Consider the following 18,742-nt stretch of genomic DNA (forward strand, 5'->3'; position numbering starts at 1 on the left):
AATCATCCACTAGAGGGACTTTTCCAGCGCTCTGAGACCAGCAGTCCTTTCTGAGCTTTTAATCTATAAATATATACATAATTACATACTTACATACGTGGATGTGTTTTACGTGTGGAACATTTACAAAGAAAATATATTAATATCACACGTCCTCATGCGTACATACTAATCAACAAGTAATAACTTACAGTCTGCATATAATAGACATGTAACACAACAACAAAAACATAACATCACGCACTGAAATCACAACTGTGACAGAAGAGCAGATCCGGAACTGAGGTTTGTGTCGTTTTAAAGAAAATGTTTGGCAAAAAAAATCCAGTCTGCATAATCCTGCCCCTCCCCATCGTATCCTCAATGTAGTCATTCAGCCCACACTTTCATGCTTCTTTAGTTTAGCACTGCAGCTAATGTGCTAACAAGCAATGGAACACACATTCCTGCTGAAAATCTGATCACATTAACCTGTAATAGCTTCTTCCTGATGGTGTCCATCAGTCCTTACAGCAACATTCCTGATGGATTTGTTCACCACTAATAGTTAAGAAAAAATTAAGAAAAAAAAATGGGGATGAAGACAACATTGCAGAAACATCTTGAAGCCTGACTTTTGTCAGAGACCACAAACTCTGGTGACTGTAGGGGGCGTAAGAATCCAACCCTGCGAAGGGACAACTACACATGTTTGATTATTTGCCAAACTAGTCCTTTTAATGTCTGCAGTAAATACACTGGCCTACAGAGTAACAGATGATGTAGACTCGAGGGAACGAGAGTGGCAGACCAACACTGTCTGCATAGAAACAGCATCGGTCTCACAGCTGTAGCTACAAGGAATTTGCCACAAATAGTAATCTCAGATTTGCATATTCATACATTACACAGTCATTTTACTGACCCCTAGTGGCATGGACATATAAGAGGATCTGTTCTGGATATTTTGAAAAGCATGGCAACCCCATGTGGGGGACCCATTCCATGGAGCATAAACTGGAATCTTCAACTCATGGGAAAATGTTTTATAAATATTTACTTTTGATGGTTAAAAAAACCCAACTGATTGCTCTTTAACGTATTAAAAACAAAGTCCAATTTATGCATCTTATGCTAAACTAACAGTTACTTCAAAGTTTAACAGTAAAATGGGGGTAAGCTGCCCATACTTGCATACAATCTAGTCACTTTGCAATTCAATTTTAGTTCTGTTCTCTTTTTGTCAATAACAACATTTACATTGTCAAGTGTGAACCTAGCCTACACATTCATTCATTCATATTCTGTAGCTGCTTCATTGTGTTTAGGGTTTTGGTGAGTCCAGAGCCTACCTGGAATCACTGGGTGCAAGGCAGGAACACACACTACTGGCCTGTTTCAGCATTTAATAAGTTTAAGCTCAAATGTAGACATGAAAGTGAGTTCAGTGTAAATTTTCATAAGAAATGTTGAAATACTAAGGTAATATTGCATTAAAAAAAGATTGGGATTGCAGCACAATAAACACAGACAGTGTTTTGAGTGCACCGGTATGGGCAATTTTGGGGCAATTTATTTTCTACTTTAACTTAGTCCCTTTCTGCCAACAGTCTGAACACTTCTCAGCTGTGCGAGTCATGGATAACACCTGTTTATGTCACCTCCCTTCAGTGGCATATAACTTGATTGGGTCTGATACAGATCTTTAAGAACTGATAGGGACATCCCTAGTAGCTACGCCTTTGTATTTTTTGTATATTTGTATCTTGTATTCATCAGTCTTTGCCTTTCCCTCTGCCTACAGAGAAAGACGGAGAGAGATGGACAGAGATTTCCTCTCATCTGGTCCCTTGTCCCTGCCATTGGTTCTTGTGGGTTTTCGACTTCAGAACACACACGCAAGATGAGTCTATGCGGATCCAGGTCCAGAACATTCTTACTTGGCCTTCCGTGGTGAAGCCCTTCACGTACGCCTTCACGTACGCATCTTTAGTCCGACATTCGCTCACCCAGTGCTTCTTGTCCACTCCCAGGCATTCCCCCCCAGCCAAGCCATGCTCCCCGGACAACTCGCTGTTTTTAGGTTCACGACACTTGGTCTCATAGAAGAGCTGACTCATTTTGCCCCTCTTGGTCTCAAAGTCTATCACTGTGACATTTCGCGACCTGAAGTCCGTGGCCGTCTTCCTGTCCGTCCACTTGCTGACAGACTCGCATGCAGCTCTCTCCCGTCCTTCCAGTCCTGCATGCCTTTTGTGGCGAGCCACGTTGCGAGGGTTCTGGGAAGAAATTGATGGCGAGGGTTCGACAGTAGCTGAGAGACCCAGCAGCAGGTTCCTGTAGAACTCACTGTCACTGGCGTGGCTTGGTACGGCAGCATTGTCCGACTTTGTCCTGTCGACATCCCTGATGCTGTGCTCTTCTTCTTCATCCTCATCCTTTTCCTGTTCCTCCCCAGGAAAGAGGCCTGACTCCAGAAGGAGCTGAAGAGGAGGGTGTTTGGGAATTGTAGGGGAGGTGGTAAACAGGACTCTGGGATTGGAGCCAAGCAGCAGCAGTTCTTCATCATCCTGCAGGGCTTCATTGAATCCCAAGTCCAAAACTTCCGTGGGCATCAAACTTCTTTTGCTTCCCTTTTCATCAGAGCCATATGCAGGGGGCAAGTCTAGCAGCTGCTGATTCACCATGGAGTTCTCCTGGATATCCTGGTCTTTCAGCAAGGTTTTTGTGTCCTGAGTTCCATCACTGTCCTGATCTTTCAGCAAAGTCTTCTGATTATGCCCATCTTCCAAAGCAACCTTCTTATCTTTAGTCCCATCATTAACCTTATCTTGTAGCAATGTCTTCTTACCCTGAATTCCTTTGTCCCTGTCTTTCGACAGGGTGATCCTACCCCGGGTTCTGTCATTGTCCCTTTCTTTCAACATGTTCTTCCTGACTCGAGCAACAGCTCCCTCAAAAATACCATCCTCCCGAAACCGGACACCTTGAGGTTTGTAGTCCATATGAAGGTGAATGTCCTGCAAAGCGGTATCCACTTGACCTTTTAGTCCTTGGGGTCTGAGGCCTGCTCGATCTCCTGTCCTTGCTGAGTGTCCTCCTGCTGCCAGTGTCTCCTGGCTTTGCTTCCTTTGAGATAAAGGCTCCTTAAATGAAGAAGTTGCCAAGTTGTCCTTCAGGTTGTGTGTGTCTGCAGTTCTATGTGGAGCGCTTTCTGTGTTGTTGGCACTGGAGTTGAAGTCCTGATGAGAGTCGTCCGAGTCATAGCCCACAGACGAACTGGTTCTGATATTGTTGCCAGGCTCCATCGTTGTGGAAACAAGCCTGGGCAAAGGACATCTAAGGAAGAGCAGGGCCGAGGCGATCACCATGGCAACCAGGGGAAGCCAGTGCATCACTCCCAAGACGTATCAACTGGAAAAAAAGAGAAAGAGGTCAAAAGAGAGCGAGGGAACATAGGAGACGGAGGTTTTAAAATGTTGCTATAAAATGCTATTTGTCGGAGAAAATCTGGGCACATTTCCATCCGACAAAAAAAAAAAAAAGGTGCAATAACCATAAAGCTTAAATGGCTATAGCCTTACAGTTCTGGCACACACCAGTGGGAAGAAAACAACAAAACTGTAAGTGGAATAACAAGAAAACTTTGGAAACAAACACAGCTAAGTCAGCTACTTACGGTGGTAATTCTACACATATTGCCAAGGCCTAAACCAAGGACTAGACTATTTCAAGATGTGAACACACAATACATTATTTGTCAGAGAATAAACCATCTGAGCATGGGATCTGTCCTGCTTTTGGCGAAAGAAAATACAGATTGTTATGTTGTGATTTTACAGTGCTACGGCTTCTTTAAATACTTGTCTGTTAAGTTCAGGCCTAATAGTTTCCAAGGAGCTGCATAACTTGGCAAGGCACACTAAGCCAGTGCCATGAGATAAACATGCAGCATGGCCGCAGTCTTTTCAGACAATGTAAGTGAGGCTTCTTCAAGCCTGAGCTTCAGGGTTTGAATAACTCCTATAGCGTCCAAGGCTTTGTAAATTCATGAATGTCTTTGCATGCCACACATGTGCAAGAAGGTTTTGGGAAGGGCATTAAAAGAGCCTTTTACCAACTTGAGTCAAACAAGGCACTTGAGTTAGGTTTAGTTCATACTGCACCTCCAAAAAAGAAAATGACCAAATGTTAGGATATGTACTATGTGGACACTATGCAAGCTGAGTAATCCTCAAGTTACAGAAGTGGGTCAGTAAGTTCAGACTTGTCTGCAGGTCTTGGTTAGATAAAGGGTTAAATATCTTTGCTCTACATCTGAACCATGACAGCTACAGATTATGTAATACAGCCTCTCACAAACCCACTGGCTTAAAAGCCAGTCAGGAGAGCTAAATATTGCTTGCTAACACTAACACAGTGGACTACAAAGAATAAACCCACAGCAGACACATTCGGGCCAAACCTGTCACGGCACTGGCAAGTGTTGTGAGGTCCGGATGTGTCCCAAATATAGATTTCCACAACACACCTAACACCTGGCCCATAAAAGGTGGGGCTGTGGCTGAGTTAAATCAGCCAGACTCACCCTGAGTCAATGCTGTCATTCAAGGCCAAATCTGGGTCATAAGTCTGTATTCACACTCAGGGGTGTTTTTTTTCCTGAAGGTGATGGGGCGACACACCACCAAAAGGGAAAGGGAGAACATTTTAAAATTTCATTCTACTACAGTAAAAACCCATGACTCTGTATTAATCAAGCTCTGTCAGACAGTTTGTCCCACCTCTAAGTATCACAGTCAAATCATCATCAGGTGTTGTTCTGTACAGTCCCGCCTCTTTTTTGGGCAATATGAAGATGGTGGAAAATCGCCCCAGGCTCCTCTCATAGACTCTCATGTTAAGGCTCTTTTTTTGAGCTGCAGAGCCTTCAGTTCATTCTCAGTGGGTTCCGGGAGCTCGCCCCAACGTACTTTCGTCATATACAAGGTGTGGTGTGTTCCAAATGCACCCCTACTCTATTCCCTACATTGCTCACTATGTAGTGAAGTATATAGTGAATAGGGTATTGATTCATTTTGGGCACATCCCTGTACAGATCCCCTGAGCAGCCAGAGCCATGTAGAGAGAGCAGCTAGCGATCTGGTCAGTACGACTTCAGTAAACTTCACAATACTCTTTATTCTGGAACTCCTGCACATAAAATAATATATTTGAAGACTGAAGCATGAAAAATGTACAGAATTTTATGAGTCACTGGTCTCTCTTCAAAATATCTGAGGGCTACTCAATGGCAGTTAATTTGTTTATGACCACAGCTGATTGTAGATTTGCTGTAGAGGCAAAGCATCTTTATTATAGAAGACCTTTATAGTGAACCCCTGGATAAATATCTCCACAAACACTGTACAGTCTGTAGATAAAGAGAAAGCTTTATGAACCTAGTGGTTACTGACGGTATTCCTACATGAGGTGACCGCAAAAATAAAACTCTTAAATGTTAGTTATTGATTAGATTATTTGTACAGTGCAATGTGCCAGTTGTCTAGATGGCTAGCTCTTAATTTACCCACTGAACAAACTGTCATCACAACCATTGCCCCACGCCCCCTGACAGATTTGGCAGGAGCCGCCACTGTTCACACAGCAGCGAAGCGACATGTTTCCTTTACCATCTGTTGGCCACTTCAGGGTGTGTCACTTCAAAAGGCAAGCAGGTCTTTCTGCCCCCAGCAAGTGTGCGTAGAGTTGGAGTCAGATGCTTTGTGCAAATGCGACACTGTGGTTATATTTTTTTTCTTTTTTTTAATCAATGTTTTATCTCCTCCTGAACATTCATACGTGATTTGAATACGTTATTTTTCCAAATGAGTGTAAGTTGATACTGGTGACTTCATATTTAGATACTGAATAAATTAAAAGAGTAAACCCATGTCAGCACTTCCCACTTCATTAAAAAGAAGTACAGACAAGTCCAGACACCTTCCTCCATACTGCGTTTGTAATCGTACAGAGACGTGTGAAGGACAGGAAAGGCTGAAATATCAGTTATAGGTCTCTCTGCCATTTTCTCACACTGATGCTGTGTCCTAAATGGCTCCCTATTTACTATTCTCCATATTACTCATTATACAGTTCACTATTATAGGGAACTGATTACGGACACTAAATAGTGAATAGGGTGCAGTTCCGGACACGCCATGGGTTCATCTTGGGGCTTGTGTCATGACACAGCCCTTTCCCCGCTGCACTGATTGGCCACCGGCAGCAAAACCCACTTCTGTTTATTTCTGAAGCATGTTTCTTATATATTTTTAATACTCTTTATATCCTGGTGGCAATCAATAACTCAAAAGCTCTGATAATAATAAAAAAATAATATTACTAACTGAGCAGCAGACTCAGGGAAAGCCTACCTATCAAACTCACTACCTACCCTCATGTAGTCTACACGTTTACTACTCATACTCTTACTACTACTACTCATATGCGCAGATACAGTCCTTCACAACGTTCTGCACACATACTGCTAAAAGCTAGCAAGTTAAACCCTATCAGGCTGGGATTAAATTTACTCAGGGACCTGGAGTACTTCTCTTTTACCGGAGTTTTCTGGAAATATATTTCTGTCCTAATTAACCATGTCTTTGTTTTTTTCCCCGACGTCCTGAGAAAATTACAGCCAAATTATTTACTGTTTTTATTGAACTCAGCTGTTATCTTATCATTTTAAACCTGCCCCGATACCTTAGGGCTGGACAATAAATTAATATCAATATTTATCGCAATATAAAATGTTTCAGTAGCAATGATATGATTTTAAACACATTTACAAAATTTCAATATACATTATTTACAGCACCTGTCACTGACCGACGGCCATTAGAGGGCACTGCTCAGTTCACTGCCCTCATTTTTAAGTTAGTTTCAAAACATTAATATTGACAAAGCCAAAAGGTTGCTGTTCGATGATGTTGTCATGTTGCTTTCAGTTCTTGGCTGCTTTTCTGTGGCTTTTTTATTTGTTATATCACTATAGAAATTATATCGTATTTTGGCCATATCGGCCAGCTTTAGGATGCCTCTTGTTGGATTGAATCAAAGTTTGGGCACTTCCGCACTCTTTATTTAGCCTCTAAGCACACATGTTCACAAATAATCCCAGAAAACATTTTCAGAGATGTACAATACAGAAATGTTAGAGTTACTGAACCAGGCACTGGGGTAAGGTGTTAAAAGTTCTCTGGACTTCACCTGGGACAGCATCATCAGAAGAAGAAAACTAATGAGGAAAAGGAGATGACGCAGGCTGATTAAAGAAGTGATTATTACAGCAGCTGCAGATACATAGTGCTACTTTAATATTCAGGTATCTTTGCTGACCAATTAAAAACATGCATCTCCCAAAACAGCATTTTTACAGGAGAAGGAAAAAACCTTCTTAACGTTCAATGGAAGTCAATGTTAAAAGATTTTGGAGCATTTCTATTGGTCCATTCTTCATGAAACTTTCACACAGTGTGAAGGACAGCTGCTGCATTCAAATGATGTAGTAAACTACACATCCACAAACACGGAGACAATATGCACATTTTCATTAACTTCATCTCTGTATCTTCATAATCAGGTTACAATGGGCTGTAATTCAGGAACGTGCAACTCATTCATCCTCTAGTTTATCATCGCAGTCCAGATGCGACAGTTTTACTGGAGAGGAGCCATGTAAAATATTTATTACAGACAACCCCCTGAAAAACGAATCCAATCCGAATGGGGCTCAAGATGCACAAGAATGGCAGGGAACACACATCCTGCTCCGCTGGACAGAGAAAGAGCACAAACACAGAAACAGAAAATGAAGCACTCTGTCTCAGGGACTGTAGGCTGGCATTGGAAGGAGGGCTGAAAGGAGGAGGTGGGACCTTTTATGTTGGATACTTTCAGAAAGTAGCACACTGATGGTTTCCACAAAATTACCTCTTCACATTCTTCAAAAAAGAAAAGAGTTAATACAAAAAGAAGCAGAAATGAAAACAACTAAAATGTTAAGAGTATTTTGTGCATGTGTGAGCCAGGCTGTGTTATAGCTACTGAACCTCATATTGTTAAATGTCTTATTCTAATTGTAATGTTGTGTTTGGCTTAGCACAGGCATCTTATATGGTCTCTTACACCCTGTAACATAATGTACTCTATTAAACCAGTCAATAGATTAAAAAAAACATTAGTAGACGTCTTGAAGCCTCAATTTCATCCATAATAATAGACAACAGTCTCATAAACCAGAATTTTATTAAAGATTACTCAACACAAATGGTGTTGAGTGCAAGTTTGATAATTCAGGCAGTGAGCATGATGCTACTTTGTGGGGTGTAACCATGATTAAAAAGGCAAACATGCCTTGGATTCATTTAAAGGTGGGGGGAGTCTGAGCATTGAGTATTGTGACCTATGCCTCATGTGCCGCTGCTCATACTAATCACCTGTGGACAGTTTCACACACTCACCCAGTCACTCACACACTCACACCTGTGGACAGTTTCACACACTCACCCAGTCACTCACACCTGTGGACAGTTTCACACACTCACCCAGTCACTCACACACTCATACCTGTGGACAGTTTCACACACTCACCCAGTCACTCACACACTCACCCAGTCACTCACACACTCATACCTGTGGACAGTTTCACACACTCACCCAGTCACTCACACTCACACCTGTGGACAGTTTCACACACTCACTCAGTCACTCACACACTCACCCAGTCACTCTCGCACTCACACCTGTGGACAGTTTCACACACTCACCCAGTCACTCACATACTCACAACTGTGGACAGTTTCACACACTCACCCAGTCACTCACACACTCACACCTGTGGACAGTTTCACACACTCACCCAGTCACCCTCGCACTCACACCTGTGGACAGTTTCACACACTCACCCAGTCACTCACACACTCACACCTGTGGACAGTTTCACACACTCACCCAGTCACTCACACACTCACACCTGTGGACAGTTTCACACACTCACCCAGTCACTCACACCTGTGGACAGTTTCACACACTCACCCAGTCACTCACACACTTACACCTGTGGACAGTTTCACACACTCACCCAGTCACTCACACACTCACACCTGTGGACAGTTTCACACACTCACACAGTCAATCACACACTCACACCTGTGGACAGTTTCACACACTCACCCAATTCACTCACACACTCACACCTGTGGACAGTTTCACACACTCACCCAGTCACTCACACACTCACACCTGTGGACAGTTTCACACACTCACCCAGTCACTCACACACTCACACCTGTAGACAGTTTCACACACTCACCCAGTCACTCACACACACACACCTGTGGACAGTTTCACACACTCACCCAGTCACTCTCGCACTCACACCTGTGGACAGTTTCACACACTCACCCAGTCACTCACACACTCACACCTGTGGACAGTTTCACACACTCACCCAGTCACTCACACACTCACACCTGTGGACAGTTTCACACACTCACCTAGTCACTCACACACTCACACCTGTGGACAGTTTCACACACTCACCCAGTCACTCTCGCACTCACACCTGTGGACAGTTTCACACACTCACCCAGTCACTCACATACTCACACCTGTGGACAGTATCACACACTCACCCAGTCACTCACACACTCACACCTGTGGACAGTTTCACACACTCACCCAGTCACTCTCGCACTCACACCTGTGGACAGTTTCACACACTCACCCAGTCACTCTCGCACTCACACCTTTGGACGGTTTCACACACTCACCCAGTCACTCACACCTGTGGACAGTTTCACACACTCACCCAGTCACTCACACACTCACACCTGTAGACAGTTTCACACACTCACCCAGTCACTCACACACACACACCTGTAGACAGTTTCACACACTCACCCAGTCACTCACACACACACACCTGTGGACAGTTTCACACACTCACCCAGTCACTCACACACTCACACCTGTGGACAGTTTCACACACTCACCCAGTCACTCACACACTCACACCTGTGGACAGTTTCACACACTCACCCAGTCACTCACACACTCACACCTGTGGACAGTTTCACACACTCACCCAGTCACTCACACACTCACACCTGTGGACAGTTTCACACACTCACCCAGTCACTCACACACTCATACCTGTGGACAGTTTCACACACTCACTCAGTCACTCACACACTCACACCTGTGGACAGTTTCACACACTCACCCAGTCACTCACACACTCACACCTGTGGACAGTTTCACACACTCACCCAGTCACTCACACACTCACACCTGTGGACAGTTTCACACACTCACCCAGTCACTCACACACTCACACCTGTGGACAGTTTCACACACTCACCCAGTCACTCACACACTCATACCTGTGGACAGTTTCACACACTCACTCAGTCACTCACACACTCACACCTGTGGACAGTTTCACACACTCACCCAGTCACTCACACACTCACACCTGTAGACAGTTTCACACACTCACCCAGTCACTCACACACTCACACCTGTGGACAGTTTCACACACTCACCCAGTCACTCTCACACTCACACCTATGGACAGTTTCACACACTCACACCTGTGGACAGTTTCAAACACTCACCCAGTCACTCACACACACTCACACAGTCACTCACACACCCACACATGTGGACAGTTTCACACACTCTCCCAGTCACTCACACACTCACCCAGTCACTCACACACTCACACCTGTGGACAGTTTCACACACTCACCTAGTCACTCACACACTCACACCTGTGGACAGTTTCACACACTCACCCAGTCACTCTCGCACTCACACCTGTGGACAGTTTCACACACTCACCCAGTCACTCACATACTCACACCTGTGGACAGTATCACACACTCACCCAGTCACTCACACACTCACCCAGTCACTCACACACTCACACCTGTGGACAGTTTCACACACTCACCCAGTCACTCTCGCACTCACACCTGTGGACAGTTTCACACACTCACCCAGTCACTCTCGCACTCACACCTTTGGACGGTTTCACACACTCACCCAGTCACTCACACCTGTGGACAGTTTCACACACTCACCCAGTCACTCACACACTCACACCTGTAGACAGTTTCACACACTCACCCAGTCACTCACACACACACACCTGTAGACAGTTTCACACACTCACCCAGTCACTCACACACACACACCTGTGGACAGTTTCACACACTCACCCAGTCACTCACACACTCACACCTGTGGACAGTTTCACACACTCACCCAGTCACTCACACACTCACACCTGTGGACAGTTTCACACACTCACCCAGTCACTCACACACTCACACCTGTGGACAGTTTCACACACTCACCCAGTCACTCACACACTCACACCTGTGGACAGTTTCACACACTCACCCAGTCACTCACACACTCATACCTGTGGACAGTTTCACACACTCACTCAGTCACTCACACACTCACACCTGTGGACAGTTTCACACACTCACCCAGTCACTCACACACTCACACCTGTAGACAGTTTCACACACTCACCCAGTCACTCACACACTCACACCTGTGGACAGTTTCACACACTCACCCAGTCACTCTCGCACTCACACCTGTGGACAGTTTCACACACTCACCCAGTCACTCACACACTCACCCAGTCACTCACACACTCATACCTGTGGACAGTTTCACACACTCACTCAGTCACTCACACACTCACACCTGTGGACAGTTTCACACACTCACCCAGTCACTCACACACTCTGTTGTCGTTTTGGAAGAGAGCGAGTGAGAGAGAGATAGGAGAGAGAGAGAGAGAGAGAGAGAGAGAGAGAGAGAGAGAGAGAGAGAGAGAGAGAGAGAGCGAGAGAGAGAGAAAGGAATGCTCAGAATGTCAGTGATGTGGCTCCTCCTGGGTATCCCCAGGCAAGGTAGATCATGGAGAGAGAGGGAGAGAGAGATAAAGCATGAAAGGGTCAGAAAGAAATTCATTAAGAGATACAGGGAGGGAGGCGGGACTCATAGCAGCAGCGCAAGACCAGGTCCCGCATCAAAACTGTCCCTGCACCGATATCACTCTTCGTTCAGATGTAATTGCATCACTGCAATTACACTATGAACTGAAGTGGAGAAAGTGGGCGGGGCATGGAGAGATCACCCGTCTGAACGAAGGGGAAGAAAGTCATAAGGGGTCTGGCATTAGCTTAGAAGGAGACAGCACTTTCTCTCTCTCTCTCTCTGACACACACACACACACACACACAGTCTACCCTGTACATGGTGTTGTTAAGTAAACGACCACATGTACACCTCTACTCCTGCCATGACATGAAAGATGATTACATCGACTGAGCGCTGTCTTTTCCTGTTTACCATCAGAGCTGTTCTCCCGGAGCCCTCTGCACACAAACACTGCTCAGTTCCTCCTCACACAGCTCACACCCCCTTCCCCCTTCAAATACAATTTACAAATAAAACATTGATTTGGAAAAAACTACATAAAGTCCTTAATGACACACCTGTGGACAGTTTCACACACTCACCCAGTCACTCACACACTCACCCAGTCACTCACACACTCACACCTGTGGACGGTTTCACACACTCACCCAGTCACTCACACACTCACACCTGTGGACAGTTTCACACACTCACCCAGTCACTCACACACTCACACCTGTGGACAGTTTCACACACTCACTCAGTCACTCACACACTCACACCTGTGGACAGTTTCACACACTCACCCAGTCACTCACACACTCACACCTGTAGACAGTTTCACACACTCACCCAGTCACTCACACACTCATACCTGTGGACAGTTTCACACACTCACTCAGTCACTCACACACTCACACCTGTGGACAGTTTCACACACTCACCCAGTCACTCACACACTCACACCTGTAGACAGTTTCACACACTCACCCAGTCACTCACACACTCACACCTGTGGACAGTTTCACACACTCACCCAGTCACTCTCGCACTCACACCTGTGGACAGTTTCACACACTCACCCAGTCACTCACACACTCACCCAGTCACTCACACACTCATACCTGTGGACAGTTTCACACACTCACTCAGTCACTCACACCTGTGGACAGTTTAACACACTCACCCAGTCACTCACACACTCACCCAGTCAATCACACACTCACACCTGTGGACAGTTTCACACACTCACCCAGTCACTCACACACTCACCCAGTCAATCACACACTCACACCTGTGGACAGTTTCACACACTCACCCAGTCACTCTCGCACTCACACCTGTGGACAGTTTCACACATTCGCCCATTCACTCACATACTCACACTTGTGTACAGTTTCACACACTCACCCAGTCACTCTCGCACTCACACCTGTGGACAGTTTCACACACTCACCCAGTCACTCACACACTCACACCTGTGGACAGTTTCACACACTCACCCAGTCACTCACACCTGTGGACAGTTTCACACACTCACCCAGTCACTCTCACACTCACACCTATGGACAGTTTCACACACTCACACCTGTGGACAGTTTCAAACACTCACCCAGTCACTCACACACACTCACACAATCACTCACACACCCACACATGTGGACAGTTTCACACACTCTCCCAGTCACTCACACACTCACCCAGTCACTCACACACTCACACCGGTGGACAGTTTCACACACTCACCCAGTCACTCACACACTCACACATGTGGACAGTTTCACACACTCACCCAGTCACTCACACACTCACACCTGTGGACAATTCCGCACAGTAATTCCACCCACTAATGTGTGTTTGGACTGTGAGAGGAAACAGAGCTCCCTTAGGAGACCCACATAGAGACAGGGAGAACACACTACACACAGACTCTCCGGACAGTACACAGAAAGGTAAATAAACTCTGGTTTACAAAGTATTTATTACAGAATCTGACACATCCAGGCCACAAAATGTCAGTATGAAGATAACGAATCACTGCTCCTTTAAGGGCAGCACAGTTCAAATTCTAAAGGTAAAATTCTAAAAATGTAAGTCAGACGCCTTCCAGCTCCAAGTGGAATAATATTTCCACATGTTTAAACCGGGGTCAAGAGAAGAGGTGAAGAGAGCCGAGGGATTTGGAGAGAGAAATGCAGTCAGTTGCCAAGGTCTTTCAGACTGAGGGAGATTTAGATGTTTGCTTAGAGGAGGCCACGGAGTGAAGAGTCAAGTTTGCATCAGATCTACACTCTGTGCTCATGTGGTGGTGGTGTGTTAGTGTGTGTTGTGCTGGTGCGAGTGGATCAGACACAGCAGTGCTGCTGGAGTTTTTAAACCCCTCAGTGTCACTGCTGGACTGAGAATAGTCTACTGACCAAAAAACATCCAGCCGACAGCGCCCTGTGTCACTGATGAAGGACTAGAGGACGACTGACACACACTGTGCAGCGACAGATGAGCTACTGTCTCTGACTTTACATCTACAAGGTGGACCAACGAGTGAGGAGTGTCTCACAGAGTGGACAGTGAGTGGACACAGGGTTTAGATTAAAAACTCCAGCATCACTGCTGTGTCTGATCCACTCGCACCAGCACAACACACACTAACACACCACCACATGATCCACCACCACATCACACCTGCCCTGTGGGGGTTACTGAGGGTAACAGCATATACAGAGCAACAGATGGACTACAGTCTGTAATTGTAGAACTAGAAAGTCTCCTGTGTGGTAAGTGGAGCTGTTAAAATGGACAATGAGTATAGATACAAGGTTGTTGTTCCTAATCCAGTGATTATGTACATGTCCAATACCTTTAGTTAGAAAACATAACTGTACCATATGCTATAATATTTGTAGATTTTTAAGTTTTCATATGCTCCATTTTATCTCTAGGACTTATCACCCCTTTTTTATAATTTACACAGTTAAGATTACACATATCCTCCTCTCCTTCTGTAATGAACCTTTAGAGAACACAACTGGACTTTAACACCACTGCTGTACCTTTAAAGGTAACCTACACTGTTTTGACGTTTAGTGACAATAATGCACCTGTACAGTACCTATTTTTTCTGCTGCTTAACCTCTGCTCATGTTCGCCTCCTTCAGGCCGTCACCTGCCTTTCATATCTGGACTTTACTCTTTGTATTCTATTTTTAACTTAATTATTTTTTTGTTTACATCCATGTCTTGTTAGTTCAGTAACTTTCATGTCTCCAATACAAGTGCATTCCATAACATACTTGGCATTTCTCTGCTCACAAAAACCACCAGGGGGCAGCTCAAGGAGCCTCTGTGTGTGTGTGTGTGTGTGTGTGTGTGTTGGGGGGGGGATCTTGCTGCTGGTGAATTCCACTGATGAAGTCAAACGAATTTGTGTTAAGGCAAGGTGTCAATCATCCGTCACGGCTACTGCTGCTGTTGTCGTTTTGGAAGAGAGCGAGTGAGAGAGAGATAGGGAGAGAGAGAGAGAGAGAGAGAGAGAGAGAGAGAGAGAGAGAGAGAGAGAGAGAGAGAGAGAGAGAGAGAAGGAATGCTCAGAATGTCAGTGATGTGGCTCTTCCTGGGTATCCCCAGGCAAGGTAGATCATGGAGAGAGAGGGAGAGAGAGATAAAGCATGAAAGGGTCAGAAAGAAATTCATTAAGAGATACAGGGAGGGAGGCGGGACTCATAGCAGCAGCGCAAGACCAGGTCCCGCATCAAAACTGTCCCTGCACCGATATCACTCTTCGTTCAGATGTAATTGCATCACTGCAATTACACTATGAACTGAAGTGGAGAAAGTGGGCGGGGCATGGAGAGATCACCCGTCTGAACGAAGGGGAAGAAAGTCATAAGGGGTCTGGCATTAGCTTAGAAGGAGACAGCACTTTCTCTCTCTCTCTCTCTCTGACACACACACACACACACACACACACACACAGTCTACCCTGTACATGGTGTTGTTAAGTAAACGACCACATATACACCTCTACTCCTGCCATGACATGAAAGATGATTACATCGACTGAGCGCTGTCTTTTCCTGTTTACCATCAGAGCTGTTCTCCCGGAGCCCTCTGCACACAAACACTGCTCAGTTCCTCCTCACACAGCTCACACCCCCTTCCCCCTTCAAATACAATTTACAAATAAAACATTGATTTGGAAAAAACTACATAAAGTCCTTAATGATTTTGTACTTGCAGTTGACTTTACTGCTTTTCCATAACCAGCAATCTGATTGGCTGTTATTGATGGAGCGCGGGACTGTACCTGTTAACAGTAATCTGATTGGCTCTTATTGCTGAAGGGCGGGACTTTATCAGTAAACAGAATCCATGTTCAGCGTCATGAGAATTTCGAACCGTAATCGTTCCCTTCTTATTAAAGTTTCTGTTTTTAACTCACACAACAATGTCGTCCTGAAAGTGTCCCAAAAGAGCTTTTATCTCTCTGGGCTGTTTTACTGACCCCAGAACAGCGGCGTCTGGAGCCCTGCCCTGTGTGTGTCACTCATCCGACTCACAGCGCTAATGCAGAGATCTGATTGGCTGAGTAGCCTCACGTGTGATATGCAGAAACACGTGTGATTAGTCTGTGAGTTTCCTGGAGCACTAAACCTAAACCGTAACGGCTAGAGTCACACCACTTCAAACACACACTCTGTTCAAAATTAAACAGCTCTTAATAGTTTATCAGTTACAGGTCCAGGTCCAGTGTCTGGGTCCAGATTCCGACCGCATATTTCTGACCCCTGCTTTAAAGACTGGTTTATGCATGAAGTTGGATCTTTCAGAGACTCATAAACCTCATAAAACTCACACTCCTCCACAATCTCATCTGCACTTGGCTTAAATCCACAGAGCTGTGCATCAAATGAAGCCAGAATAAGGAGTGTTATTCACAGAGCAGTGGCCAGTTAACCGCTGTGTGGTCCATGTCTCCCGACTCGCAGCGGTCAGTGTGTCAGGAGAAAATAGTGGAAGATTTTGACATCATTTCCCCACAGTGTTGAACTCTCCCGCAGCTCATTCAGGCTCGTCCTTACAGAGGCAGCAAAACTCTGAGTAACAGGATTCATATTTAATCTGAAATCTCAAACCTCACTCTGGACTTAAGAAGCACTTTTAGCTTTGATTTGAAGAAAGTACTGAGGTTAAGATGTGGGCGGAGTGGCAGACCTCTGTTGTGGTGTTTTCTTTCTGGAAGATCACAGATTGTGGTTGTTATAGGAATGGTGTTTGCAGGTATAAACCACAGTGTGTGTGTGCCAGGGATATACTACCAAAACACACCCATGTTATGGGGTGTTTATTTATCTCTTCCTTATGCGGATTACAATTCTGCCCCCACCAAGTAAATCAGTTAATTTTAAGGTGAAGACTACGGTGTTTTAAATTAGGATTAAGGATGTAAGGATTTAGTTTAAGGTTATGGTTAGGTTTAGGATTAGGGTTGGGTTAAAGCAGCAGGTAGTGCCTCTGTCACACAGCTTCAGGGACCTGGAGGTTGTGGGTTTGAGCCCTTCTCCAAGTCACTGTCTGTGAGGAGTTTGGTGTGTTCTCACGGTGTCTACATGGGTTTCCTCTGGGTAGGCTCCAGACCCATCGCGACCCTGAACTGGATAAGGGTTACAGGCAATGAATGAATGAACATTAAATGTCAGTGGAGTCTGGAAGCAAAAGGGTTTGTGTGTGTGTGTGCACAGGTGTGTGTGTGTGGGGGGGGTGGGGGGGGGTTCACTGGGATAAGGGTTAAGGTTAGTGTTAGACTAGAAGTATTTTTGGAAATGATAAGAATAAATCTCCACAAAGTGAATGGAAGTCTGTGCAATGGCACAATAATGCATGAAAACAAATGTGTGTGTGTGTGTGTGTGTGTGTGTATATGGGTGAGTGCATTTGTAGTGAGGTTATAGAGCGTGGAAGATAAGGAGATTCTGTGCTGCTTTTATGTTGTGTGTCATGAGTTTGTGAGGCAGGAGACAGAAGACACGGCTGAGTGAGCCTGCTTGTGTATGTGTGTGTGTGTGTGTGTGTGTGTGTAAGATAGCAGTATAATGGGCTGTATGTGTGTGTGTGTCTGAAAGTGTGTGTTTATCTCCACTGGATTTAACGTTGAGACTCTAGATCCCACTTATTCCCAGCTAATGTATTTCTTCTCTTGACTAAGTGTTAATGGCAGCATCAGTCTCCTCAGGTGAAGATTACTGCAGTCAGACTCCTGTCACATTAAGACCACTCTTTAATTCTGAGCTTCATGTCTGAGCAGAGCGCAGCAGTGAATCCCCTTCATGTCCCAACACGTCACACAGGCATATAGACTCCAGATTAGATCAACCTTTTCAAAATTCAAGATGAACAGATATCGATAAAATGAAGCAACAGAAAACAGGCCGCCCCATTTCAGCACAACATCCCTGATCTTTATAGTGGCTGGCTGCACCGTTCAGCCACAGGAAACATGTGGTTTATGGTATAAAGCATCCACAATCTACATGCAATTAATGACAAAAGAATTCTCCTCACCGTTCCCTTAAAGGAGCACTAGGTAAGATTTAGTATTTTCGCCCCTGGGCTCCTTCTCCCGTTGCACACTATAATTCACTTTTGCAGCATTGTCCCGAGGACATAATTCCATAGTGCAGTTTCTGCGGTGCTGAGCCTGGAGTAACAATGACAGAGGTTTATCTCCCACTTACAGCTCAGTGGAGCATCACAATGATTTTGAAGCTGTGATTTT

At 45.1% G+C, this 18,742-nt stretch overlaps 1 protein-coding gene across 1 annotated transcript in view; it reads right to left on the reverse strand.

Annotated features, from left to right (window-relative positions):
• Positions 1-376: 376 nt before the first annotated feature.
• Positions 377-18,742, reverse strand: part of LOC136665017 (uncharacterized) — a 32,199-nt gene continuing 13,833 nt past the window's right edge. Inside the window, exon 3 of the mRNA XM_066642561.1 lies at positions 377-3,393. Coding sequence (XP_066498658.1) covers positions 1,818-3,374 — 1,557 coding nt within the window. The 5' untranslated portion in view covers positions 3,375-3,393 and the 3' untranslated portion in view covers positions 377-1,817. The remainder of the gene's footprint in view (positions 3,394-18,742) is intronic.

Source organism: Hoplias malabaricus, chromosome 13, assembly GCF_029633855.1.
Source record: "Hoplias malabaricus isolate fHopMal1 chromosome 13, fHopMal1.hap1, whole genome shotgun sequence".
NCBI lineage: Eukaryota > Metazoa > Chordata > Actinopteri > Characiformes > Erythrinidae > Hoplias > Hoplias malabaricus.